The 27782-nt window shown below is 40.4% G+C and overlaps 1 protein-coding gene across 2 annotated transcripts in view; it reads left to right on the top strand.

Annotated features, from left to right (window-relative positions):
- The window catches only part of LYRM4 (LYR motif containing 4), a 173281-nt gene that overhangs the window by 97568 nt on the left and 47931 nt on the right, over positions 1-27782 (top strand). The window contains exon 3 of one of the 2 annotated variants that reach the window (XM_047102494.1): positions 11351-11458. The exons of the other annotated variant lie outside the window; for it this stretch is intronic. Coding sequence (XP_046958450.1) covers positions 11351-11458 — 108 coding nt within the window. The remainder of the gene's footprint in view (positions 1-11350; positions 11459-27782) is intronic. 2 annotated transcript variants of the gene reach the window in all.

Raw genomic sequence — 27782 nt, 5'->3', positions numbered from 1 at the left:
AGATCTGTAGCCACTTTGGTGCTGTGAGACACGGGCCTGGATCACTGACCGTCTTCATGATAGTTGCAAAATGGTTCTCTATGTCTGTCAGGGACTAAATGATTGTGACCCCCCAAAATCATATGTAGAAGCCCTATACCCCCAATGTGATGACATTAGAAACTAGGGTCTTTGGGAGTTTATTAGGATTTGATGACGTCTTAAGGAGGGAGCCCTTGTGGATGGGATTAGTGCCCTGATAAGAGTCCTGATGGACTTTGCTTCCTCTCTCTGCTCTGCAGTATGAGACACAAGGAGAAATCAGCAGCCTGCAACCCAGTAAAGGGCCCTCACTAGAACCCGACCGTACTCACACCTGATCTCAGACTCCCAGCCTCCAGGACCATGAGAAGTACATGCCTGTTGTTTCTGAAGCCACCCAGTGGATGGTGTTGTGTTAAAGCAGCCCGAGTGGACCAAAACAGTGACCATGACAGTTAAGAGGCAGAGGCGGACTAGGTGACCAAGCGGGCTGTGAAGCACACTTTCAGGACCATGTTTGCTAAACATAGAATGCAGCCAGCTTTGCAGTGTTCAGTGTTGATTCCTCTGGCCTGTCATTTCACAGGAAATACATAAAATCTCTTTTCTACATAATCCTTTGTTTAAAAAAAAACACAATTTTTTTTTTTTTTTTCTGATTCTCACCTTCTTTGGACAGTCTTTAAAATGATGTTGGGGTTTAAATTTGTTTAGTTTTTTTTTCTCATTCTTGAAGTGATTAATATTAATGCTAAAAGTGAATACATTCACTTTTCCCTTTTAGAAGTTGCCAGAAAAAGGAATTACTTGCAGTCATAACAAAGACAGTTTGATTCAATAATGATGTAACTGCTTTACTATATAGAAATTATATGTCGGATTGTTGTTTTTTGTTTTTGTTTTTTTTAAGAAGAAATTCTAGGTAGATCAGCTTTGCAATACATCCATTTGGATTAAAAGTTGGCATTTGTAATAGGGGCACTTGTACCCCAATGTTTATAGCAGCACTCTCAACAATAGCCAAATTATGGAAAGAGCCTAAATGTCCATCAACTGATGAATGGATAAAGAAATTGTGGTTTATATGCACAATGGAGTACTATGTGGCAATGAGAAAGAATTAAATATGGCCCTTTGTAGCAACATGGATGGAACTGGAGAGTGTTATGCTAAGTGAAATAAGCCATACAGAGAAAGACAGATACTATATGTTTTCACTCTTATGTGAATCCTGAGAAACTTAACAGAAACCCATGGGGGAGGGGAAGGAAAAAAAAAAAAAAGGAGGTTAGAGTGGGAGAGAGCCAAAGCATAAGAGACTCTTAAAAACAGAACAAACTGAGGGTTGATGGGGGGTGGGAGGGAGAGGAGGGTGGGTGACAGCTATTGAGGAGGGCACCTTTTGGGATGAGCACTGGGCGTTGTATGGAAACCAATTTGACAATAAATTTCATATATTGAAAAAAAAGTTGGCATTTGTAGCAATTGAATAAAGAACTATGGTTGTAGAAGGAGGCTAAGCCTCAGCCCTGAATCAAAGTTAACGGTATGTTATCAGGCCAAGGCTGCCCGTTTCTAGCCAACTCACAGCGATGCTCCCACCCTCAACATAGCTCACTCCCAACCTTATGTTGACATTGCTTATTTCTGAGTTGAAGTGGGTTGTCTTTTAACTCCGTCCCCATTTTTGCATCTCTCCAAAGTTCTGCCCACCCAAGGCATTAGGGGAAAGATCATTTACACCAGTACACAATCACTGCCAAGAAAGATGGGAGCCAGAGAAAGCGCAAGGTTATCTCTTTCCAGCTCTGCCTATACCAGAGCCTTGCTTCAGGCTGAGATGTAGAGAAATGGGAAGGAAATGGGAACAGGAAGCCAAGATGGAAAGGCTAAATGTATTTTGGGCCCCTTTTACACCCTCACAGATTGCTAGAATATGAGGTCTATCCATGCTTACATGTCCATTGAAGAAAAGCGGATACAGATGATTTTGTATGTTTCATTTACACATACACACTTCTACAGAAAATAAGGAGTTCCCTTTCGGAAGCTTTGGGGTTTTTTTCTTTGTTTGTTTTGTTTTTTAATACTTAAGAATCCTGAACAATGATTCTGGGGCACCTGGGTATCTCAGTCAGTTAAGTGTCCAGCTCTTGATTTCGGCTCAAGTCATGATCTCACAGTTCGTGAGTTTGAGCTCCACATCGGGCTCTGTGCTGACATCGCAGAGCCTGCTTGAGAGTCTCAGATTGTCTCTCTCCCTCTGTCTCTCTGTCCCTCCCCCTCACACACTCTATCTCAAAATAAATAGACTTAAAAAAAAAAAAACCTGAACAAAGATTTTTTAAGAATCACATGGGAATTTCTCCATCCAAGTGTTACTCTTTAAATTATTTGCCTTGAGGGCCTGCCTGTTTACTTCAATAAACTTCCTTTTCAAAATTGCCATCCGTTTTAGTTTCCAGTGCACATAAGAAAATTGAGTTGTAGCATGGCCTCTTTCTTCATACTTGACTCTGAATCACTTTTGACTCTTTCAGAAAAGTAAATCTACCCTCACAGGATGAAACTTTGACAACACAGACAATATGCAAAAGAATGTCTGAGTTATTCATTCAATAAATATTGAATACCTACTATGTTGCCAAGTGTTCTGTGGGAGGACAGGCATGTAAGATGAATAGACAATTTCAGTCCTTACTCCTCAGCTGCTGGCAGTCTTAGGGGAAGACAGACATTCTCAAACAATTAAATCCATAGTGAAAACTGGTGGCATATGGGGGTATAGCAGGAGCCCAAGGCGAGGAGTGGCTTTCAGAAATGTTTTGAATAAAGACACCATCCTTGGAATACATTATCATCTCTCAAAATGACAGTCTCAAGGAAGGTGCAGGATCTAGTATGTTTCTTGAAGACTATCTTCATTTTCTATTAATTGTAGTAAATAATAATAAATAATCAATGCATTTGAACTGATTTGTTAGAATAATAGAAAGCAGAACACTATAGTGTTGCCCTTTAGCCCCTAAAACTATTCAAAGAAGATAAGTTGGAGCATCTTATGACTCTCGTTGGATGTTATATTTTTGTAAGTCATTGAAAGAACCTGGCACTATAAGGATATATTTGATAAGGATAGCTAAAATGATTGAAGAAAACGCTTCAGTAAAATATCCCTCAAGCCAGAGCAGTAGGACAGAAACAGCATGTCAAAACAAGACAACATGGGAGTCTGGCTCTAGAGATAAATTAAACAAGCATCCTTCACTTGGATGATAATTGTGTTGGCACCAGAGAGCTTGTGTATCACTGAATTGTGCTCTTAAAGAGACAGTTGGTGCTTCAAAAGCAGTCATCCTGGTGAACAGGGGTAGGGTTTTCTGGTCAGGAGATTTCATTTCAAGCAAGGATGTGATTATTCCTGACTGTCATTGCATTACCAGGAAAACTTGCTTCTGAGATCCTTAAGAATACATCAGCTATGACATTTAAGGAAGTCCTTCAGAAGCTGTACTAACTAGCAATAAAATATAAGGTTGAGAAATTTCTAAAATCCTCTGTAAGTTTTTGTGCCAAAACTCACATTTCAGCAATGGTCACAGCTGTCAAGAGCACAGCTCCCCTAAATACAGAGAAGTGGGAGACTTCAGTAGCCCTCCCTCAGTTATCGGTGATGTCCCTGCATTCATACACTTGCATATTTTTCCTTCATACTGCCATTCTCAAGTTTTACACACATTTATGACATTGAAACAGGATTTTGGAGGTATTACAAAGAACCAACAGCCCTAAACAAAATGAAATATGTCATTTAGAGCATTAAACAAGCATATTCCTAAACACAACAATGTTTATATGTAATTGTGTGATGAGAAACTTGGGAAAACATACAAGAAGTTTTGGAAGTAATATCTCTGTCTCCATGCCGATGGAGATAAAATGATATTCTCTCACTTTTAGAAATCTGAGGTTCATATTCACTAAAACTTGAAAGACTGTGAAATAGGTAATCAGTCAGCTGACATTATCCTTGATTTCAAAGATGAAAGCTTCATTTTCAGAGACAAATCTAGATCCAGTACTTCCACTGCTGGCTATTTACCCAAAGGGAAAATAAAACACTAATTTGGAAAGATATATGCACCCCTATGTTTATTGCAGCATTATTTACAATAGCCATGATATGGAAGCAACATAAAGTTTTGTCTAGTTTCTATGCACAGGTTCTGAACCCCTCTTAGAAAGGTCCAAAACTCTTAATACAAAGCAATACTAAAGATTGCACATTTACATCTATTCACAAAAATCTATGCACTGGGGTCTAGAATGCCCCTCATTTCAATACTGCTTACTTAAAACTTTTTTTCAATGTTTATTTATTCTTGAGAGAGAGAGACAGACAGAGACAGAGTGTGAGTGGGGGAAGGTCAGAGAGAGAGGGAGACACAGAATCTGAAGCAGGCTCCAGGCTCTGAGCTGTCAGCGCAGAGCCTGACGCAGGGCTGGAATTCACAGACTGTGAGATCATGACCTGATCTGAAGTCGGACACTTAACCAACTGAGCCACCCAGGTGCCCCTCGATACTGCTTACTTTAAATACTATTTGTAGAGCCTCTGTTCAAGAATCTAGGGTCTGCGGTGCCTGGGTGGCTCAGTCAGTTAAGCGTCCACCTTCAGCTCAGGCAATGATCTTGCAGTTCATGAGTTCTAGTCCCACATCGGGCTCTGTGCTGACAGCTCAGAGCCTGCAGCCTGATTCAGATTCTGTGTCTCCTTCTCTCTCTGCCTCTCTCTCTCTCTCTCCCTTTCAAAAATGAATAAAAATTAAAAAAAAAAAAAAGAATCTAGGGTCTCACTAAATGGAAGGCATTCTTCCCCCATCTGTAATTAGTATAGGAATGGCAACATTTTAGTGCATTAATTTTATGTGTGATGTCTTTAAGCCCAATTAGCTAAGGAACAGACCTTTAATGACTAGCTGTATAAAATCAAAGAAGGACTGGCTTATATTTTATATCCTCAACTCGTCTCAATATTTGTTAGAATTTAAACTTTCCAAGGTTGATAATCTGTTTAAAATAAAAGGGAAAATATATATTTATACATGTACCTCAGTTTAATATTCTGGACTTAAGAATTACCAATTATAAATGTAAAGACAAAAAGAAGTATAGTAAAATAGGCCAAGAAGAGATTTAAGAAATCTAAAGCTAAAGCTTTATTTTTCTTCCTGCCCTCCTTGTGCTAATCATTAACTGAGTTTACAAATAACCCCCTCCTCTGAGAAGAAATATAGCAACACCAAACAGGACAAGCACACCAAATGATCTGTATTTTCCTTTTTATAACTGAGTCTTTGTGAAAATGTCCCTGTGCAATATACATGCCTCAGGTTCTATTCATTATCACCTCTGGATGAAGCCACGAGTTGGGAAAGATGGATAAATTCCTCGTTTTAACCATAATAATTGATTTGAGAAGTGATGCTGTCCTTAGGAACATGGCTGATGCGCTGAAAGGGTGAAATTAGTTGTTGTTTTCTTGGTGAAGATGAAATTTTAATGTTTATTTTTGAGAGAGAGTGAGACACACAGAGCGTAAGTGGGGGAGAGGCAGAGAGAGAAGGAGACACAGAATCTAAAGCAGATTCCAGGCTCTGAGCTGTCAGCACAGAGCCCGACACGGGGCTCGAACTCCTGAGCCCCGATCATGACCTGAGCTGAAGTCCGATACTTAACCGAATGAACCACCCAGGTGCCGCGTTATGAAGGTGAAAATTTTAATGATTTTTCCATATTCTCTAGAACATTCACTGCTCTTTGTAAAATGCATTGTTAGATCCAAACACAGGCAGCTGCTTGTAGGAAACTCTTTATTCCTCCTTTACCCTAACATGAAGGACAAAAAAAAAAAAAAAAGCAGCAGCAGCAGCAGCTGGGAATATTTCCAGAGCATGTACTACGGGAAGCATCAGGTCTGACTATACAGAAGGTGGTTTTCTCCAGTCTGCATACTGGGCCACAGTTCTCTTCTCGCAGAACTCTGGAGCTCAGGACCAGAAGTGACAGTAATGGTCCCCAGGACCTTTACCCCAAGGCCTTGGGGTAGGCTCTTCAGTCTGTACCTTCCAGAATCGATGCACAGACTCCTGGGTCCCCAACACCAGGTACTGCAGGAATCGGACCTTATCTCTAGGACAACTTGCTAGTGAACGCAACTCTCCCAACAGGATACTGTAATTTGTAAGCCAGTTCATTTCCCTAAGACCTTACTTCTTTGTAAAATGAACTTCTCTTTTGCATACGTGAGCCCTACCTATGCTCAGAAGAATGGACCACCACCAGAGGTGTCTAGCCCAAAATAAGCACTCAGTAAATAGTAGGTCTGTAAACAAAAAAAACCTTAAAATATGACATGATGAGTTACTAATCACTCATACTCATTAAGTGCTCTCTTCAATATTATAATTTAGTGGAATTTCAAATATGTTAATATAGGTTATCATTTATTAATGAGAAAAGGATTGCAATTTTAACTCTCATATTTAACTCTTTAAAGTGTGGCATCTTTAATGCAGCTGGATGTTCTTATTCTATGACAGATTAGCTCATGATTCATTAGCTGTACACATCTTGGGTCCATATGTGCTGCTACACAGTAGGTTAGACCCCCACCTGGCTCAAGGAGTAGCCTAAAGGAGTCTTGCAAACAGAAGATTCCAGTCCCTAGAGCAGTGCCAGGGCATAGCTTACATACAGCATGTGGCAGGGTTATTATGTCTAATTGGTACGTTGGTATTAACAAATGGGTAATGGCACAAAGCACAGGAAATTTCACTACATCTCTGGCAAATTCATAGTGAGAAAGAAGGACAGATGGTTGAAAACGGCCATAAAATGTTCTATTCCATGTCTGCAAAAATCATTAGTAGTTAAAGAGATGTTATTAATGGATCAGATTCACTTAGGGAGTCGTGTTTCTGTAATGTACATTAAAGCAATGATACTTCTGGTATTTTTAATGTAATCAGGGTCAAAGACAAACATGTCTTTGTATGTAATTAAAGAATAGATTTATCGACGTAAAGAAGCTGTTCCACATCACTTAGGAAGTTGTTCTTATCTTCTTACATTGAGGAGTAAAACGCCAACCACATGCTAGCCTCGTAGGTCCCTGAAATAATACCATATTGTTTCATTGGTATAATCTCGGGAGATGGGGAAGGGGTAAAGTTATTACTTCTGAAAATCACCAAAAGCCCATTTTTAAAAAGCCACAAATAACCAGTTTGTAAATTATGAATGAGTGATTTTAATCCCCCAGGTTCTTTAACATATTCTTTTAGAATTAATACGAAAATCAGTGTTTGGACTTTGTGAGCATGAGAATGATTTCCGTGGATGTTTTTAAATTTGTTTATTTATTTTTTTAATTATTATTATTTTTCTTTTTTTTAACTCCTCTCTGTACCTGGTGTGGGGCTCGAACTCACAACCCTGAGGTCAAGAGTTACATGCTCGTAGGGAACCTGGATGGCTCAGTAGATTAAGCATACAACTTTGGCTCAGGTCATGATCTCATGGTTCGTGAGTTCGAGCCCTGCATCAGCCTCTGTGCTGACGGCTCAGAGCCTGGAGCCTGCTTCAGATTCTGTGTCTCCCTCTCTCTCTGCCCCTCCCCCACTTGCACTCTGTCTCTCTCTCTTTCAAAAATAAATAAACATTTTAAAAAATTGTTTTTAAAGAGTTACATGCTCTTCTGACTGAGCCTACCATGTGCCCTAATTTCAATGGACGTTTTATGTCTGTGTGGCATCTGTAAACTGATGGAGGTGCTTTAGGCCAGGTGCAGTGGCTTGTCATGGTCCCCTCCATGTGGAGTGGAACTTTCCGCCCTGCAGGTCCAGAATGCCAGAATCAGGAGGTTGTCAGTGCTTAGGGACAGCGGCTTTCCTTAGGACATCTCAAGGTGCAAAACAGGATTAAGGCAATTGTGTGAATCTAGCCAGGAAGCCAGAGGGATGGAGGTGTTCAGGAACCTGTGGTCATTGTTCTTGGGCTTTCTCTCACTCAGATTGTTCAGAAATACTCTTTCCCCAGCTCTTTCTCTTTCTGGGCTTTCTGAAACTGCTGCTCCTGAGAGCAACTCTTGCACGCAGAGGCAGCTCGTGTTTCTGCATGCTTTCCCAGCGTGGTAGAATGCATGGGCTTGTAGCACGTTTTCACTTGCTACCTTTTAGATCAGCTGCCAACCTTTGGCTTCCAGGCAGGCCTGTAATTACATAGTTTGTGTGTCTCCGGAGCCCCTTTTGGACATGGGCTAGAGTTCTTAAGGCAGCTGGCTACGCTCATGATGCTTTTCCTGAAGCACACGACCTGGAGCTACAAACAGAGACAGCGGTTCTGTTGCTGTCCCCACACGACTGTGTGGGCGTCACATCGTGTGGGCATCACAGTCAGGTTTGTGGATTTTATCCCAATGGAGCACTGATTTACAGCGTTCTCTTCTGCAAACCGATTGCCTCTGAGTAGGTTTCCCCCAGTTCATAGCCGTTTCCTTATCCTGTCAACCTAAAAATAATAACAATAAACCATTTAAACATCCTATATAAATCTGCCAGGTTTGATAAAAAGCGAGGGGGAGAAATCTCATCACCTCCAGTGACAGTGGTGTAAAATCCCTGCATTTGGCTCTGGCAGAGTTTCCACCACAGAAAGAGGTGCTTTGTCATCACTTTGGACTCTTAAAATGTTGGGTGTTTTGGGGTTTGTTTTTTTTTTTCCCCTCTCCCGCCCCTCTCCCTGCCCTCCTTCCTGAACAGTTTATACGGTTGGTTAACAAACATCAGCAAAATGATAACAACCGCTATTGATCCCTGTATTATGGCTGTGGAAAGCCTAAACTTGCAGATTTATTCCTGATTATAAAGTAAGTCTTGGCTCTCTTTGTGCATTCGTTGGCCCCCACCACCCCACACGTTGTTCATTTCTGTGTGACACTGGTGTATCTTCCTCAGGTGAGAGGTGTCAGCCGTGAACTGGAGTAAGCCCTCCAGGTGCTAGATGCAGCTGTGCACCAGTGATTTGTTCTTGTAAATGTAGGACTTGAAGGGGTAGAGGGCTCTCAAAAGCAGCGTTCTCCTGTTTTCCCCAACAAGGAGAGAGGGGAGGAGCTGGAGACAGATAGGACGTTGATGAATGATCAGTGGTTTTGTTGCCACTGGGAAGGTTGGTTCAAGGGAAGTATTGCATCTTTTATTACATGAATAATCTATAGTTACTGTAATAATATTTGAGGGGAGAAAAATTATTCATAGTTCTACTCATGAAACACTATTATTTTCATGTATATCCTTCCAGAATGTTACTTCTGCAGATACATAAGAATGTGTATTTTTCAATAAATGGAATTCTAATCCTTCATAACTTTGTGACTTCCTAATTATAATTAACAGCTTTCAAGTCAGTAAAAGCACGCAAGCATCGTCATTTTTAAATGGACACATAGGGCCCCTAACCACTGAATGCACTGCTTCATTTGTTTTGCTAATCCTTTATTGTTAGAGCTGAAGGTGTGTGCGACTTTAAACAATGCCATGATGAACATCCTTGTGAGTAAGATATCTTTGTTCACTTATCTAGCTCTTCATTTCAGGTAGATTACTGGAAATAGACTTGGCTCAGGTCATAATCTCGCAGTTTGTGGGTTCGAGCCCTGCATCGGGCTCTGTGCTGACAGCTCAGCCTGGAGTCTGCTTCAGGTTCTGTGTCTCCCTCTTTCTGCATCTCCCCCACTCACTCCCACTCCCTCCCTCTCTCTCTCTCCCTCTCAAAGATAAATAAACATTAAAAAAAAAAAAGTACACCCAGTTTAAGGAGATTTTCTACATGCCCGATTTGGGAGAGAGGGTGTGTGTTTGTTTTTACTATTCTACTGTGCCCTTCCTATGCTGTGAGATTAAATAAAATCTTGTCATTTGTATAGCCATATTTAAAGGAATAAAGTAAGAAAAGCTGTTTCACATCTAATTGCTTCTTGGGTCACAGAACCGTTGTGAATCTGACTAGAAACCGTTGTGAATGCTCCCCTAGAAAAATGGATGTATGTATATATACAATGCCAAGGGTTCATCTGCTCCTGAACCTAATCCATGGACTCCAGTTCAGTCTTTGACTTCTAGGTTCTTCTTAGTTTTTTTATTTGTGATTACTGTCACTTTCACACCAGTTAAGAATGAAGTTAATTTATTGTTTCTGCTCTAGTCTAATAAGTATTTTATGCTCTTCCATGTATAGTCCATTTTATAGTGGACTGTTATAAAATAGTATTGAAACCAAGAATGAAATCATTTCTGCAGAAAGACAGACTGCCCCTACTACTCTAGACTTACATATTGCAAAGGGTTACCAAAGATGTGTTTGAGCCATTTGGGTGAGACCATTCTAAACATACAGAATGTGATGTTCACATGCTTCACTTTACCCCATCTGTTCATGCATTTTTCCTGCTTGTAGGATTTACCCAGTTGATTGTCTCACGGTCCCATTTGGCATGACCAAAGCCAGACTCATCATTTCTTTCCCAACATGTCTGCCTTATTGTATCCAAATGCCTGTTAATCACACTGCTCTTCTTCCAGTTACTCATGGGTGGAATTTTAGACTCAACTTGAGCTTTCCTTGCCCAATGTATTAATCAGGGATCCCCACAGAAACAGAACCAAGAGGGTAGATATGTGTGTAGAGAGGGAGAGGGAGAAAGGGAGAGAGATTTGTTATGAGGAATTGGCTCACAATTATGGAGGCTGGCAAGTCTCAAGATCTCCAGGGTGAGTCTGCTGGAGACCCAGAAGAGCTGACCATTTAGTTCTGGTCCAAAGATCAGTAGGCTTAAGACATAGGAAGATCCTTTATGTCAGTTTGAGTCCAAAGGCAGGATAAAAGCTGATACTCCTTTTAAGACCATCAGGCAGGAAGAATTCTTTTTCTTAGGAGAGGGTCAGCTTTTTTATTCTTCTCAGTCCTTCAACTGATTGGGTAAGGCCCACCCACATTATGGAAGGTGGTCTACTGTACTCAGTGTTGGAAGTAAACTGGCCACCATAACATGGAGGGCAGGGAGAGACCAAAAAAAGAGGCAGATCATCCCAGATTGGTAGTTGGCAGGTTTAACAAGCAAGGGAACTTACTTACAAGGCTTATCTGGAGTGGCCACAAGAGAAGTAGATCTTTGCACCTGCCCACCAAAATCTTAAGTCTGTATAGAGACCTGAACTGGGTTCAGTCACATACCATCTAGATGGTCTTAACAACACTTTGTTCTTTCAAGGTTGTGTCCTTGAAATCAACGCCTGCTGTGGGAATGGTGGGCAGAACACACATTCCAAGGACAGGGACAGCATTGAGGAACCTCTACTTGCCAGGGTCCAGCTCACAGGTAAACTGGCAGTCACGTCCTCTTGATTACCTCCTCCAGCACTCAGTCTACCTATTTAAATGATAATACCATCCAGAAGCATCACACAGGTCATCTCTTCTTCCTGCAAACCTAGTAGAAGACACATAACAAATGAAGAGTGCAAGCTGACAGGATAAAGTAGAAGTGGGTTTTTTCCTATGGGGCTTACAGAATACTGAGAGAAACAGTTGGGAAAAGGCAAAATAAATCAACATCACAACCCTAGACAGGAAACAGTTTCAAGGTTGAAAAAAGGTTTAACTTACAGGAAGAATGTGTGTGGTATACAGGAATGAAAATAGGAATATGTTTCATATACAGTTGATTCTCATTATTTGCAGAGTCCATATTTGTGCATTCACACACTTGATACCCATGGCACCTTCACCAGTGGTTATCTTACTGTTGGCCATGCCATTAACAGTGCCACTATAATTCTCTGTTTTTTTTAAGTTTATTTATTTTTGAGAGAGTGAGAAAAAGTGTGAATGGGGAAGGGGCAGACAGAGGGAGACAGAATCCCAAGCAGGCTCCTCCCTGTCAACGAGCCTGATGCAAGGCTTGATCTCATAAGCTAGACACTTAGCCGACTAAGCCACCCAGATGCCTGCTTAAAGATGCTCTTGTGTGCCCTGACAAGTTTTGCTCATGCCTTTTGTGGTGTCATTTGACTCCTTGTGTTCTCAATGAAAACTGTCCTGTTTAGGGGCACCTGGGTGGCTCAGTCAGTGAAGCATCCAACTCTTGATTTCAGCTCAGGTCATGATCTCACCATACATGAGATCAAGCCCCATATCAGGCTCATTACTAACAGTGCAGAGCCTGGTTGGTATTCTCTCTCTCTCTCCCTCTCACTTCCCTCCCCCGCTTGCGTGTTCTCTCTCTCTCTCTCAAAATAAATAAATATTTTTTAAAAATAAAATAAAAACTGACCAGTTTTATTTCTGTTTTGATTCCCTAATTGGTCAGATCTAACTGCTGCCATCTAAGTGATGAGATTTGTTGTTCAAGCAAGAAAGAGCCAAAAATATATCAGTCTGGGTTTTTTTCCTAGCAATTTATTTTGAAATTTTTCAAAAATACAAGAAAAAAATTTTTTTCAATAATACAGTAATAACCCATATACCCTTTGCCCTTATTGACCGGTTGTTAGCCTTTGCCACGTTTGCTTGCTCTTACTTATTTGCCCATCTTCTTGCTCTCTTCCCTCTTTCTCTGTCACCATCATGGTCATCCTCTGTATGTTTTCCGGAACCATTTGAAAGTAAGTTGCACACATGACACTTTACTCCTAAATGTTTCAGCAGGTGTCTCCTCTAAGAACAAGCGCATTCTCCTACATGGCCACGATACCAACATCACATCCAGGACAGTTGTCAATGATGCAATAGTATTATCCGTTAGCATAAAATACAATCCAACACACATTTCTCCACACTCCCCCATCATACTCCTCCGTCTCCCGCCTCCCACCAGGATCCAATAAAGGGTCCAGTCACTGGCCGCCATGTTTCTTCTGTCTCCTTAAATCTGGACCACCCCTCTCCTCGCCCTTTTTTGTGTCTTTTGTGAGATTTCAGTTTTGAAGAGTCCAGGCCTTGTCATGGGTAATGTCCTGCCATTTGGACTTAGCCCATTACCCTTAGATTCAGGTAAAACATTTCTGGCAAGAATACTACATGAGTAATGTACCTTCTCATCTTGTCACATCAGGAGGTACCCCAGTATTGGGGATACTTAGTTTGATTATTTGCTCGATACCTCCTTTTCTCCCTAAAATTAGTAAGTGATATTTGAGGCCTAGTGAAAATCCTGTTCTTCAGCAACTTTTCATCCATGTTTTAGCATTCATTGGCAGTGACCCTTGCCTGAATTAATTATTACATGAGTGGTTGCAAAAGGTGATTTTCCAAATAGCTGACATTCTATCCAAAAGAGCTCTTTTCCTCTCTTAGCCTTCTCACCCAATTTTTTTTATCACTAGAGATTTATTGTTGGTTCAGAGTGTAATCCATTACCATCATTGTTTCTTTGATGCTTGCATTGTCCCACATTTGCCAGTGGGAGCTTTTTCTAACCAGTTCCTGTGCCCCTTTAATATGGCCCAGTTCGTCTTTGAGCACCTCCTTGTTTTCTGACACAAAGTGGGTTTTTTTCTTTGTTTCTTCCCAATAATATGTTAAAAGAAACAATTGTATATTGTTTTCTACCCATAACTATATTTTATCAGAGCGGCCTACTATTTTAAAGAAGCAAACAAAATGTATACCCCATTCATAGCTAAAAATAAAATATACTGTATTTCTCCAGAAACAGATTTCTGGATCAGAGCCCAGCTACTAATAACACACATAAACAGTCACTTCCTTTCAGCAAAGAGTAGTAGGCCATTAAGAAATACCTGACTCGGCATTGTTTGTGTGTGAAAAGCCTCTTCCATGACAGCAGAAAAAGGAAAGTGAGTTGTACTGACAATTCAGAATGTTTAAATCATTCATCGGACAGGTGTTTTTATAATTTACATTGTGTGCCCAGCACCATGCTAAAGGCCATTATAGATCTATAAGGATATATTGTTAAAAAGGCAAAAGGAGATAAAGCTAGTTGAAAAATAGAAACGGGTCAGTATGTGACAGCGTACTTATTAAAGTTATAGGAATTAATAGGGGAAGAGATAGCATGGAGCAGAATGTGGGAGAACTTGTGAAGGAGCTCAGAGCAAAAGTGAACTTTGAGTCAATGGTTGTGTATCTGGTTTGCGTAGGCATGAAACGAGACTTTTTCTGACATATGAAGCTGTTAGCAGTGATTATCTTTGGGGAGGGGGACCAGAGCAACAAGACATAAGGCAGCAGCCTTTTTGTTATATGTCCTTGTGTGCATATATTACTTTTACAGTAACAGAGACAGATTTAAGATCTTGCTTATTAAAGATGAGTGACCTAATAGGAAGAGGAGTCTATACCAACTGAATAAAAAACTTGAAGTCCAGCCATGGGTTGGGCTGGGTAGTGGGAGCAAAGTTATAATTGATCTTTCAGACAATGGGGGACTACTGAAAGGTTGTGACAAAAGTAGGCATGCCTTGGGAGAACTAATGTAGCAAAAAAGTAATTTGCACATACACCAAAGGCTTATTTGCCTTTATTCAGAAGAGAGTCACTATGTGGTAGTTAAAATCAAGTTTAATTGCATCTAGTTTATTTAAAACACACTTTGATTTATATTTTTGAAAGTGGAGTCATTGGGATATGTCTTTTGAATAAATCAAGGCATACCTGGATGTATTTATGGATTCTTTGGACAATTTGTTTTGATCTACGATTTCTGAAATTGCACTCCTCAAAAACTGGCTTCTGTGGCTTTGCCACAACCTTTTTTTTGTTTTTGTTTTTGTTTTTAATTACCACAAAGGTTTAAATGCCAGTGATCATGTATCTAGTCAAATTCTAATGATACAGCTTTTGGAGACAGGATGCCACAGTAAAATGATTTTTGTGGTTTAATCAGTTTTGTACTTACATACTGGGCTGCTTTCAACTGTGGATTCCACTTATACCTCACACTTCACTGTGATGAGTCATGCGCAGGGAAGAATGGAGAGGAACCTGCATGTATGACACACTCTGTAAATGGATGGCCCTTCCCTTTCTCCCTGTAAAGCCAACTGTTGACAACTATAGGGTTTTTGTGCTCAGTTTGCTTTGGTTTGGATGTTTGGGCGGGGGGAGGGTGGTGGTTAGAGATGGTGTTTTTGTTGTTGTTGTTTTTGTTTGTTTGTTTGTTTTTTGCCTCCATTGAATATAACAAATTAAATCCAAGGAAAATTCTCAAACTGTCAAAATAAATTCAATTTGTATTTACTCAAGTACAGATGGTCCCAGCTTTCAATAATTCATTCAGCCAAGGAGGCTTTTAAAAACTAGTATTTTATTCCTCTTCATTCTAAGCCACTTATTTCTTTTCTCCTAAGTCCAAAAATAAGCATATGAAGCTCAGATCAGTGTTTTGTTTCACCTGTGCTGAAGTCTCATCCAGTGGTGGTGATGGGTTGTTCATCCCGATATGGATTACTTATGAGGTCAAAGGACTTGTTTTACTCCCCTCTACTCTCTGACAGGCTGAAACTAACAGGGACAAGTGGGACATGGCTTAGGTAAAACATCACTCTCTACTCCACTTATCTCACCCCCCAAAATCAACGAAGGCAGCAAGAACACCTTGAAAAAAAAATGAAGCACCTCTACACAGTATATTCAGCATAAAAACTGGGCCAGAAGATCACATGGTGTGGCTTTTTAAAACAACTCTCACTTCCTCAGGTCACCACTGTTTACATGATGATGTTGGGTAGCTTCTGAGCTTTTTAAGCGAAACCTTTTAATATTTAACGTGGTTAAAAAAAGGTTTTCCACAGGCAGCTTTCAACACTACCAGAAATCCCTGTCTGTACAGTGGTGGTTATTGTAGTGTATCCCTTAAAAATTCTATTTTTTTTTTTCTACGTACTACCAACTCTGGAGTAAATACCAACACAGAACAAAATATTCTCAAATGGCTCTTTCATAGCACTTGTTATTCTAGTGAATGAGTTGTTTTTCCCCACTATATGCATTTTTGTTGCTTTTAGTAAAACTTGAATTGTACTTATTTTATGATGTTTTTAAAAAACTAAGATTGCCCTCCTAGCCTTTCACTTTACTGATTTTGTAAGTCTCAGCTTTGTCCATGATTCTCAGTTTCATTCGACACTTCCTTTTAGCAGATTATGGACAAGTAAGTCTCAATCTCTGTAACCTGTTTTCTAGAAATAGACTAAAAGGAAATAAGCTAGCATTTGTTGCAAATTTTGGGAAAATTATGTTGTGTCATATCTAAAAATGAATTTCCTAGGATTCTGTAATTATAGTCACTGATTCATGTAGTATCAACACAAAACTGGAGAAAAACAAATCAGGACAATTGGATGTTAGCATAGCAGAGCTACAAAAAGATGGCTAAAGGGATCATTAAAGAGTCTGCTCACTGAAAAATAAACACAGACATACACTTGTGTCCACACTAAAACTACTACTAAATCACTCACGGGCAGGAATAATAAGTGATGATTTGAATGAGGAAGTAAGACAAATTCACTGAAACTAGCAGTGTCTTCTATCCTTTTATTTCTCCATTTTCTCATCTAAAAGAAAGTAAAGAAAATACTTCTAATTAGATGCTTACAACGAGTTCAGCATGCTTGACTGGATGATAGGATACTCAAAAGCACTACATTCAAACTCTTAAACTAAGTTCCAGCTGGGGAAGCTTCTGCAGAGCATAGTTTCCCCTTTTTTGTTCTAGTTTCTTGTTTGTTTTGTTTTTAAGAATTACCCACACACACACCAAAAAAAAGGGGGGGTGGGGTGGGAGAATTCCCTTTAGATTACTAGTCATATAAAAATGCCCTGGGAAGGGGGTGGAGCAAATGGGGAAAGAAAATTGTTTAAAAGTGAATTGGGTTTTTGGGGGGGGGGCACCTAGGTGGCTCAGTCTGACTTGATTTTGGCACAGGTCGTGATCCCAGGATCATGGGATCAAGCCCCGTGTCAGGCTTTGCACTCAGCATGGAGCCTGCTTGAGATTCTCTCTCTCTCCCTCCCCCCATCTCCCCCACTCACAATCTCTCTCTGGAAAATAAAAATAGAAAGTGAATTGGCTTTTAAATAAAAAACTCAAAAATGAATTTCTTTAAAAACACATTTTGTTAAAATATGTAAACAGTGCAATATTGTAACAGCACAGCTCAACGTATTTTTGTACAATGAAGACATCATGTACTCACGACCCAAATCAATCAAGTGAACGTTATCAGCACTCCACAAGCCCCTTGTAGTTCCTTGTCCCAGGACCCCACCAAGGATAACCACTGTCCTGATTTATCACATAGATTGGTTTTCCTGTTTTTATACTTTCCACAAATGGAATCTGGCTACTCTTGCTCGATATTATTTGAGATTCGTCCATAGTATTCTGTGCTGGTGTGGATGGTTTGTCCTCAGGGCTGTATATTTTTTCATTGTGTTAATACACCACAAAACTTATCTATCCTTTTTTACTACTGATGGGTATTTGGGTAGTTTCGAGTTTAGGGCTGAATAGTGCCAATATATATATATATATATATATATATATATATATATATATATATGTACTTATCTTTTAGTGGATGGTCATTCTAGGACTGGAACTGCTTGGTCATAGACTTTGCATGTATTCAGCTCTAGAAGATTCAGCCAAGCGGTTTTCCAAAATAGATGCACCAAATCGCATCCCCATGGATGCATGCAATTTATATTCTAGTTGTTCCACATCCTTTCGAATACTTGGTATTTTCCGTCCTTTTTCATTTTAACCACTCTAGGGGATATGGTGGTTTTAATTTTAATTTTTCTAATAACTCACAAAGATGAGCCCCTTTTCGTGTATTTGTACATGGAGGGATATTTCATGTTTAGAGATTGGAATACCCATTAGAAAGTTGTCAGTGTTGTTCAAGTTGATGTATAGACATAATACAATCCCAGTCAAATTACTAGCAATTTTATTTTTGCAGAAACTGAGAAGCTCATTTAAAAATTCACATGGGTATTCAAAGGACCAAGGATAGCCAAAGAATTCTTACAGAAAATGGAGAAAGCAAGAATACTTGTACTATTGCATAGAAAGGTTTCTAATGCTTTGGTAACTAAGACAGTGTTACTGGTGCAGGGCAAGGCTAACAGATCAATGGAACAGACTAGAGTCCAGAAATTGGCCCACTTCTATACTGTCATCTGATCTATGGCAGAGATGACACTGCATTGCAGTGGGAAAGGGATAGCCTTTTCAATAAATGGTGTTCAGCTATTTGGATAACTATTTGGAGATAAAAGAATCTTGACCTCTTCCTCATTTCATGCAAAAAGTGGATTGTAGATTTAAATGGGAAAAATAAATAAATATATATGTGTACTTTTAGAGGAAGACCAAAGAAAACAACCTTACTACCTGGGAGTAGACAAAGATTTCTTAAATAGGACACAAAAAGTATGAACCATAAAAAATTAATATATTGGGCCATGTTAAAATTGTGATGTCAGGGGACCCCTGGTCAGTTCGGTGGTTAGAGCATGTGATTCTTGACCTCAGGGTCCTGGGTTCAAGCCCCATGTTGGGCATGGAGCCAACTTAAAAAAATTAATTTAGGGGCGCCTTGGTGGCTCAGTTGGTTGAGCAGCCAGCTGCGGCTCAGGTCATGATCTCACAGTTTGTGAGTTCAAGCCCCGCGTTAGGCTCTGTGCTGACAGCTCAGAGCCTGGAACCTGCTTCAGATTCTGTGTCTCCCCCGCTCTCTCTGCCCCTCCCCCACTCACACTTTGTCTTTGTCTCTCTCTCTCTCTCAAAAATAAACATTAAAAAAAATTTTTTAAATAAAAATGGGTGAAAATTTTGAACATTCACAAAAGGTGATATCCAGATGGCCATGTTTTTTCATTTTCTCCTTACTTTTAATAAGAGAATATGTATGTCGTGTACATATTCAGCTACTCTTTACTACTGCCATTCTAAAAGAGTATGCCTAGAAAACATCAATAATATGTATAATTACATGAAAACATGATGTCCTTTCAATATTACTGTTTTAGGTTCATGTTGTTTTGATGCCATGGACATATAAACATGCAGAATCTAAAGCATGCAACAGCAGGAAACACCAGATGGTTTCGCACATACTTATAACCCTAAAAAAAAATTAGCTTTTCCATTACCGTGAAATGTGAGCAAACAGATCTCCTCTGCCTCCTGCCTCTCTCCTTTTCCCTCTCCCCCTCCCTTCTCTCTCTCCTCCCCTCCACCTCTCTCTCTCTCTCTCTCTCTCTCTCTCTCTCACACACACACACACACACACACACACACACACACACAGAGTTCAGTCTTTGAGCTATGGACATCTCATCCCTGACCCAGAGCCACATCGGGCTCACTATTGCTGGTCACTAGTGTCATCTTTATGGAAATAACGAAAGGACACATAAGTGGCAGGAATAGATGAAGTGCAGAAGCCTGTGGTGTTCTCTGCTTGGAAATTTTTTAAAGCTGAAGATTTAATGTTTTTTTAGGGAAATGAAATAGGTGTAAACTTGACCAAGTTAAAACATTCTGCTCTAATACATACTTATTAATTAGAATCATCTGGAGGGTTCTGAAAACATGCTGATACCTGGGATCCTGGGTGCAATCTGGAACCTGGGAGGTTTTGTTTTGTTTTGTTTTTTAATTTTTTAAGTTTATTTATTTTGAGAGAGAGAGAACACGAGCAGGGGAGAGGTAAATAGAGAGGGAAAGAAAGAGAATCCCAAGTAGGCTCCACACACACATCAGTGCAGAGCTCGATGGAAGGCTTGAACTCATGAACCTCAAGACCATGACCTGAGCTGAAACCAAGAGTCAGATGCTTAACCAACTGAGCCACCCATGCTCCCCTGGACCCTGGGAGTTTTAAAAGCTCTGTGGGTGATTCTGATGTGCTGGTAAGGTTGTGACCCCTGCGGGTGCTTAAGTCAGGGTGCAGTTAAAACTGAAATCCTACGTTGATTGCTCCAAAGAGCCACCCTGTTAGACTACCTCATTTGTGTTTTGGTTTGACTGGGGAGGAGGGATATTTGTTCCTTTTAGAGTACTTCTCCAGGGACCTGAGTCCTGGGAATGACTAACAGAAAGTCGTAAAACTGTCTTTTCAGGAATATGCTCAGATGTTCTACACAGGGTCCCCTACCTTCCTAGTTATCCCAGGAGCACCTCACTGCAGATAGTGTGCACACAGTGCTAGTTCAGCAGAGAAGGCTACTGCAAACAAGAAGGATCTAGATTTCTAGTACATCCGGCCGTCCTCCCTCCTTCCTTCTCAGCCCCACCACACTGATTAAGAATTCATGATTGTAACTCAAGTATTTCAATACCGTGAAAGCACAGAGCCCTGGCAGTTCCTTCCAAAGAGAAACATGGTGGTAGTGGCTGTTAAAATTTTTATTTTTTAAATGCCATTGTGAATATAGATATACTGTAATGAAAATAAATCACTAAAATTTTTACATAATTCATACAGCCTTTTGTAACTGGTATCTTCCATGATTAATATCTTATTTACTTTCCCCTTCAGTAACCAAAAATAATTGATGTACTACATTTTAATATTTTCTATTTGTACTGCTTTAATTGATTTCATAAGTTATTCCAAATGCTGACCGCAAAGGTTATTTTATACTCATCTAATAATCGATTTAATGTTGTAATATGTTGGGGGAACATAGATTATATACAACAGTTTGAAGACCATGCAATAGAAAAGTCTAAATAAGGTAAATAAAGGAAAACTTTTAAAGATAAAACCTACTAGTCTACTATGTAGCTAATAGATTTTTTCATATCTTAAGTTTTTTCCATTCTTTACCCATGTCCTCTGCCAACCAAAGAGCAAACAGGAGATAAATTTTAATCTCCAACCCTTAATCTGATTCTTATTCTTAACACGTTTTTCATTCACTAGATCAAAATATTGTTATTTAATAAAGGACCTAAATTTGTACACCATTAACCTTAATTTGGAACATTTTGGTTACTCAGTAATTTAACAATTTCTTCTAGTTTTGCATACATCATATATATTACCCCATGCAGAGGCTCAACTTTTTCAGTAGGTTGGACAGGACCAGTAGGTAGTATTATATTCTTCATTTGTCTAATGAAGTCCAGAGAAGTTAGACTGTGACTTTCTCTATTATAAACACAGGATGCAACTATTACTAGAATTCCATTTTTCTGATCTAAATCCTTTGCTCCGTTTGTTTGGGGAGCATTTTCATCTCTGTTAATTTAGGGCCCAGTCAGTTCGGAGGCAGTGGAAGGGAAGGAATATATCTACTAGTCAGTGATAGCCACTGAATTCAAACACTGAGCAGGATGCCACTCAGACCTCGACTTGGTTGAGAATCACACCCCTGAGAAGCCAGCACTTTGGCCTCCAATTTTCAGTTGAGGAAATGGAGACTCAGGGAGTCTACTAACCAACCAGTCCCAAAAGAGTGAGACCCAGGTCTGTCAGGTGCTGAAATTCCTTATTTGCTACTTCTCCAGGAATTCAGCATCCAGTTAGGAGGGAGGGGAAATTACACACACACATGGACACACCTGAAATTAAAGTACCATTTACTGTTCTGGAAGTTGCAGAAAGAGTAGTCACCAAGTTAAAGGGTTCCAGAGAAACAAAAGATCACTTCTGAATGGATGGTCAGCAGAACTCCTTTTTCACTGAGAAGATTCGCCATGGCTAAAGTCTAAGAAAGGAGATTTGGGCAGGCCAAGATTAGATAGATAGATAGATAGATAGATAGATAGATAGATAGATAGATTTCAGTAGGCAAAATAAACAAGATGGATGGATGGATGGATGGATGGACGGACGGATGGGAGGAAGGAAGGAAGGAAAACATTCCAGGGAAAGATGATAGCTTAGAAGGAGAAAGCCAAAGAGATGGGGGAAATGAGGATGTAGGGAATAGATGAGCAACAGGAAAAGCAGATTTGAAGACCTTGCGTATATGCTGAATGAGCATGGCTAGTTTAATATATGCCCAATTCCAAATACTAAGATAAGTGCTGCTAGGTTAAAGGAAGCATCAAGAATTTTTGAACTGAGCTGATCCCATAAAGCTTCACAGCAGAGCGTGATTTGAGGTGGATATAAAGATAGGTATGAATTTTAAGGAAAATTCTTGAACAAAATGTCAAGACGGGAACACTAAGACCTAAGGTATGATTGCCAGGTAGAGATGAGAGGACAGCTTTGCTTTAAGAGAGACTTTGCGGTGGGTTAGGAGGCAGTGCAGAACCATTGAAAGTGTTTTAGTTCAAATGCTGCCCTCACCAACCTCTTTATTGTAAATACAATGGATAAAATATAATAAAAACAAAAAATAATTTTCATCCTTTTATCTTACATAATCTCTTAACTTTTAAGCATGTGTTGACCTATTTCTCTCCTGGTTTTTGAAATACCCCCACTGTCCTGGCTTCTCTTTTACCATTATTTAGTCCCCTTTGTGGGCTCCTTTGTTCACCCATCTCCTTGTCTCCCCGCATTACCAGAGTCTGCCCTACTCATCTTCATCCTCTTCAGAAATGACCTGACTGGCAGTGACACCTAAATATATGTTTCCAGCCCACACTTCTCTCCAGACTACACCCTGATCTGCCTTCCTCCTTGACGTTTCACCCGGGGTGAGTACAGCACCTGCTGTCAACCTTGCCCTGTCCAACCCAGTTCTTGCCCAGACATAGATCTGGTCCTGACCCTCCCTGTTGAAAACTCTCCTGTGACTCTCCATGAGGTGGCATTTGCCCATTTCCCAGTGTGGCCCAGCTGAGTGTCAATATTCTGAACCCACCTACACAATGAGTATACCAAGGCCTTCTCCCCACCCACATTCCCCTATAATTATGGACCTTTAAAAAATTCCCACTCAAACAGATGGGCATGATGCCTCTAGAAATCTTTGTTTCCTCCAGAGCTGACCCTCTTCCAACCCAGCAAAGGCAATGGCAGTGATTATTTAGATTTCTGCTCCACAGGCATAACCTCAAGAGCTGTAGACCAGAGGAAAGAACCCTCCATAGCACAAATTTATCTCTCTCTGAGGCAGGTGCTTTGGAAAAGAATATTATTAAAGCTGGCTTGTGACGTTATGTTCAGGGTTTATCTTCATTGCCAAGAGTACCTGCCAAAGGTTTATCTGCTCGTATTTGCTTATGCTAGAAATACTGATAAATTACTCCTATTCTATATAAATGCGAATGTATATGTATTCTATATAAATACATCTTTGCATGCACGCACATATATACATACAAAACATGCATATATGTGCATACATATATATATACATAGGCACATTTACATTCACACACGTGCCCCAATACACATATGTATATAAAACTGTTGGGGAATGGGGACCATTTTTCTTTTTTCTTTTTTCCCCTTCTCTCTGAGTCTGTCCCAAAGTCAACAGAGTGGGGTATACTTTGTGATGGTGTTGCCTTGGAGTTTAGTGCTGACACTCTTTTTCAAAGTCCTGTATTCTCTTTTCCTCAGCCACCCTGGCTGGCAGTAGGGGCTGTGGACTGCACAGAAGTCCCGGGTGCTCTCACCACGGTCTCTGCCCACGGTCTTGATTGAAATCCAGCTCACGTTATAGCGCTCAGGCTCAGGCATTGTTAGAACTGAGAGATATATTCAATTTTAAGCAAGAACAAACTAAATCTGCCTTCTAAGGAAAAGTAGGCCCAGCCTCCTGTGGCATTTCTTTAAATGGATTAATATGTTGATCTGGGAGAAATCGGGAGCCATCCTTCATGTTTTCATTATGAAGCCAGGTGAAATGAAAACCAAATCTTACTGCTAAATGCCACCCCTGGGAATTCTGCAGTGTTGTTTCTATTTTAAACCAAACTGCAGGATTTCTTCTTTAGTTAAAGCATAATGTTGTAAATATAAAATTTCAGTATTCCTTTCTTTTTTTAACTTTAGACACCATTTAGTTGCTTCCTGTTTGCAGAGCTCATACCAGGAACATTTTATAATGTTAAGCGGCTGTGAATATCTAATCACATGAGAAACAGTTGCTGTGTATCTACCTTCACGTGTTGGAGAAATTGCAGCCTGAGCCTGGTAATAAGGTACTAATTATCAGAGTACTGCATCATAGTCCTTAGCAGACACCTAAGCCTTTATTCACTTAAATGTTTGTTTTTAAGTGAAATTATCAGTCATAAAATAAAGCAAAGGCATGAAATGGTGACTTTTGTCATGCTAAATTATTCTTGGTGATTTAGGGTAAAACACTTTTCCATGTCGTGTGCTTTCAGTATCTGTTTATAAATGAGCAAACATGGGGGGGCGCCTAGGTGGCTCAGTTGGTTAAGCGTCCAACTTCAGCTCCAGTCACAGTCTCACGGTTCGTGAGTTCGAACCCCGCATCAGGCACTATGCTGACAGCTCAGAGCATGGAGCCTGCTTCAGATTCTGTGTTTGCCTCTCTCTGCCCCTCTCCTGCTCGTGCTCTCTTTCTCTCTCAAAATAAATAAACATTAAAAAAATAAATGAGCAAATATGATTTTAAGAGAATGGAAGAATACTTTTCTCTGTTTTCTTAGTTACACACTCTGAACTTGTCATCCTGTACTGTTTATCTGAGTTTAAGGGGAAATTTCTGGAAGAAAGACTGACTGAGCATTGCTTTATTATTATTATTATTATTTAAATTCAAGTTAGTTAACATATGGTGTAATAATGGTTTCAGGAGTAGAACCCAGTGATTCATCATGTCCATATAACACCCAGTGCTCATCCCAACAAATGCCCTCTTTAATGCCCATCCCCCCACCCACCTCCCCGCCAACAACCCTCAGTTTGTTCTCTGTATTTAAGACTCTCTTATGGTTGCCTCCCTGTCTGTTTGAAACTATTTTTTCCCCTTCCCTTCCCCCATGGTCTTCTGTTAAATTTCTCAAATTCCATGAGTGAAAACATAGCAGTCTTTCTCTGGCTGACTAATTTTGCTTAGCACTCTAGTTCGATCCACATTGTTGCAAATGGCAAGACTTCATTATTTTGATCACCAAGTAATATTCCCTTGTGTATGTATCTTTGTTATCCATTCATCAGTTGATGGACGTTTGGGCTCTACTTCACACCTGTCAGAATGGCTAAAATTAACAACTCAGGAAACAATAGATGTTGGTGAGGGTGTGGAGAAAGGGGAACCCTTTTGTACTGCTGGTGGGAATGTAAACTGGTGCGGCCACACTGGAAAAAACAGCATGAAGGGTCCTCAGGAAACTAAAAGTAGAACTACCCTACAACCCAGCAGTGGCGCTCTGTTTATCCAAAGGACACAAAAATGCTGATTCAAAGGGGCACATGCACCCCAGTGTTTGTAGCAGCGCTATCAACAATAGCCAAATTAGGGGCATTGCTTCACAAGGCAAAGTTCAAAATGCTGAGAGGGTGTTTCATCTTCGGAACTCAGCTGGAGTGGAAGGTCAGGGTCTTGTGACCTCACCATGATGTTTATTGTAATTTGAAACCCTTGAAGATTTGCAGGCAGCTACCAGGCTGCTTCTGGGGAGCCTTACAGCAGTCAAGATTCCTCTCCCTGAGGGGACCCAGAATATCCCCTTGCGTTAGGCTATTTCTGTTTGCACAAAACAGATAATAGGAGGTTCAGAAGTGTGGGTTGGCTTGGAACAGATCTGAGATGGGGCTTTATTCTAATGACACCTGGAGAAATGGGGCAGCTCAGCAAAGATTGCCAGCCATTTACCTGTCTTTCCTCACCATAGACAGGTCCTTCGAGATGGAACGGCAGCTCCCAAAGTTCACCTTTTCCTTTCCTGTTGCTTTGCTGCTGCATCTTTGCTTCCCCACCCCCACCCCTGCTGCTTATTCTTTCTGCTACTGGTGGGCTGGCTGACTCTGTTTCAAACAATTGCTTCAATTCCCTCCGTTTGGAGCACACCCACCCTCCATGGGCAGAGTTCCTGTGGTCTGGCCAGGTACCTGTGGTCCGTGCACCTCTGCCACTTGACAGAGAAGGCGCCATGAGCCTCAGCTTGGTTCATCTTGCATTTAGGCTGTGTCTCTGGGACCCGGTCTTCCTCTTCAGAGCTAGCAATGTGGCCTCGTTGTCTTGGATTCGATACAGGAGTATTCATTTCATACCTTTGCCTCCTGTTTTGGCAAACACTCTAGAAGACAGATGATAGAGTCCTATTGAAGAATTCACTATTGGATGACCAAGATTATAAATCTGTGTGGTTACCTCTGGAAAACTCTAGGTGAAATGAGAATGTCTGGTTTGTCCCACCTGCCTCCACAGGTATCTCAAGACTTTTCTCTCTGCTCTTTTTTTCTTAGCCATATACATCAACTGTTACTTATTTTGCAGGGAACATGTATGATACTTTGGAACACACACAAAGTGTAACATACAAGAGTGTATATATAGTGTGAATACAGGCTGTACCCCACCAGAGATCTTTGCTTTGCTTTGTTTAATGCTTTAAACTTTCCTAAATGCTCTCCCATCCTTTATCACTTTAATCTTCCAAGTAACTAGGAGAGGCTAATCTCCACCTTTTGCTGCTGAGAAAACAGACCTAACACTACAGACAGAACCATTATTACAATCCCAGTTTTCTGATACGTTCCACAACGTCTTGACACAAAAGTGTACAATCACTGAATGATGTGTGCATGCATGGCTTCCCCCCCCCCACCCTGCCACGCACACATACACACACCTGTTGAGACTCATTTATTGAAAACTGATAGAATTTACCAGCATCGATAATTTTTCCATTCTGTATATGGTATTGGCGGCTGAGAAATTAATGATTAGCCTAGTAAAGATGGAGTCTGAAAACCTGTCCTATGTTTCTGCAGTATTGTTAGCAGTCAGTCTAACGGTAGGCAGTGTGGGAAAGTCAGTGATTCTGTACAGAAAAGAATCAGTGTTTCCAAATCACTCGTCTTCCTAACATCCATCCATTCAGCCAGCCATCCTGTTAGAGTGACATCGTTTGGAAAAAGTCCCAGACCTGGGATAAAGGGACCTGAATTCTGATACATGCTTAGTATGTAATTTGGGTTAAGTCACTCTACATTTGTGAATCTGATTTTTTTTAAGTTTATTTATTTATTTTGAGAGAGAGCGAAAGAGTGCAAGCTCTGGGTGGGTGGGGGGCAGGGGGAGAGAGAGAGAGAGAGAAAGAGAGCATTCAGCACAGAGCCTCAACGCAGGGCTTGAACTCAGGAACCATAAGATCGTGACCTGAGCTGAAATCAAGAGTGGGATGCTTAACTGACTGAGCTACCCAGGCGCCCTATAAATCTGATTTTTGTTTTTAATCTGTAAAATGAGGTGTTGGGATTTTGTTTTCTGATGTTTCATCCAGGTGCAGCATGGTCTTAGGTCTGACACACCATTGTCTACTATAGTATCCCCTTTGTAACCTCCTTACCCACCCACTCCAGAGCCTGGAGACTGGGAAGGGTAGTGTCACTGATGTATTAAAAATCTTCCTTAGGCCCAGTTTCCAGGTATTATATGAAATTCCCTCTGCTGCTTAATTCCACTGAATTACATTTTTCATGTTAATAGGCTAATATTTTTTGAACTTGTAAGATTGAATGTATGGAATGAAATCAATATCTCTGATAATTACT

Source organism: Lynx rufus, unplaced genomic scaffold (genome assembly GCF_022079265.1).
Source record: "Lynx rufus isolate CCGP_SWC_20201006 ecotype Redwood Valley unplaced genomic scaffold, mLynRuf1.p SCAF_6, whole genome shotgun sequence".
Lineage (NCBI taxonomy): Eukaryota > Metazoa > Chordata > Mammalia > Carnivora > Felidae > Lynx > Lynx rufus.
The sequence above is the reverse complement of the archived record's forward strand: the minus strand, read 5'-3'. Positions and strand labels throughout refer to the sequence as shown.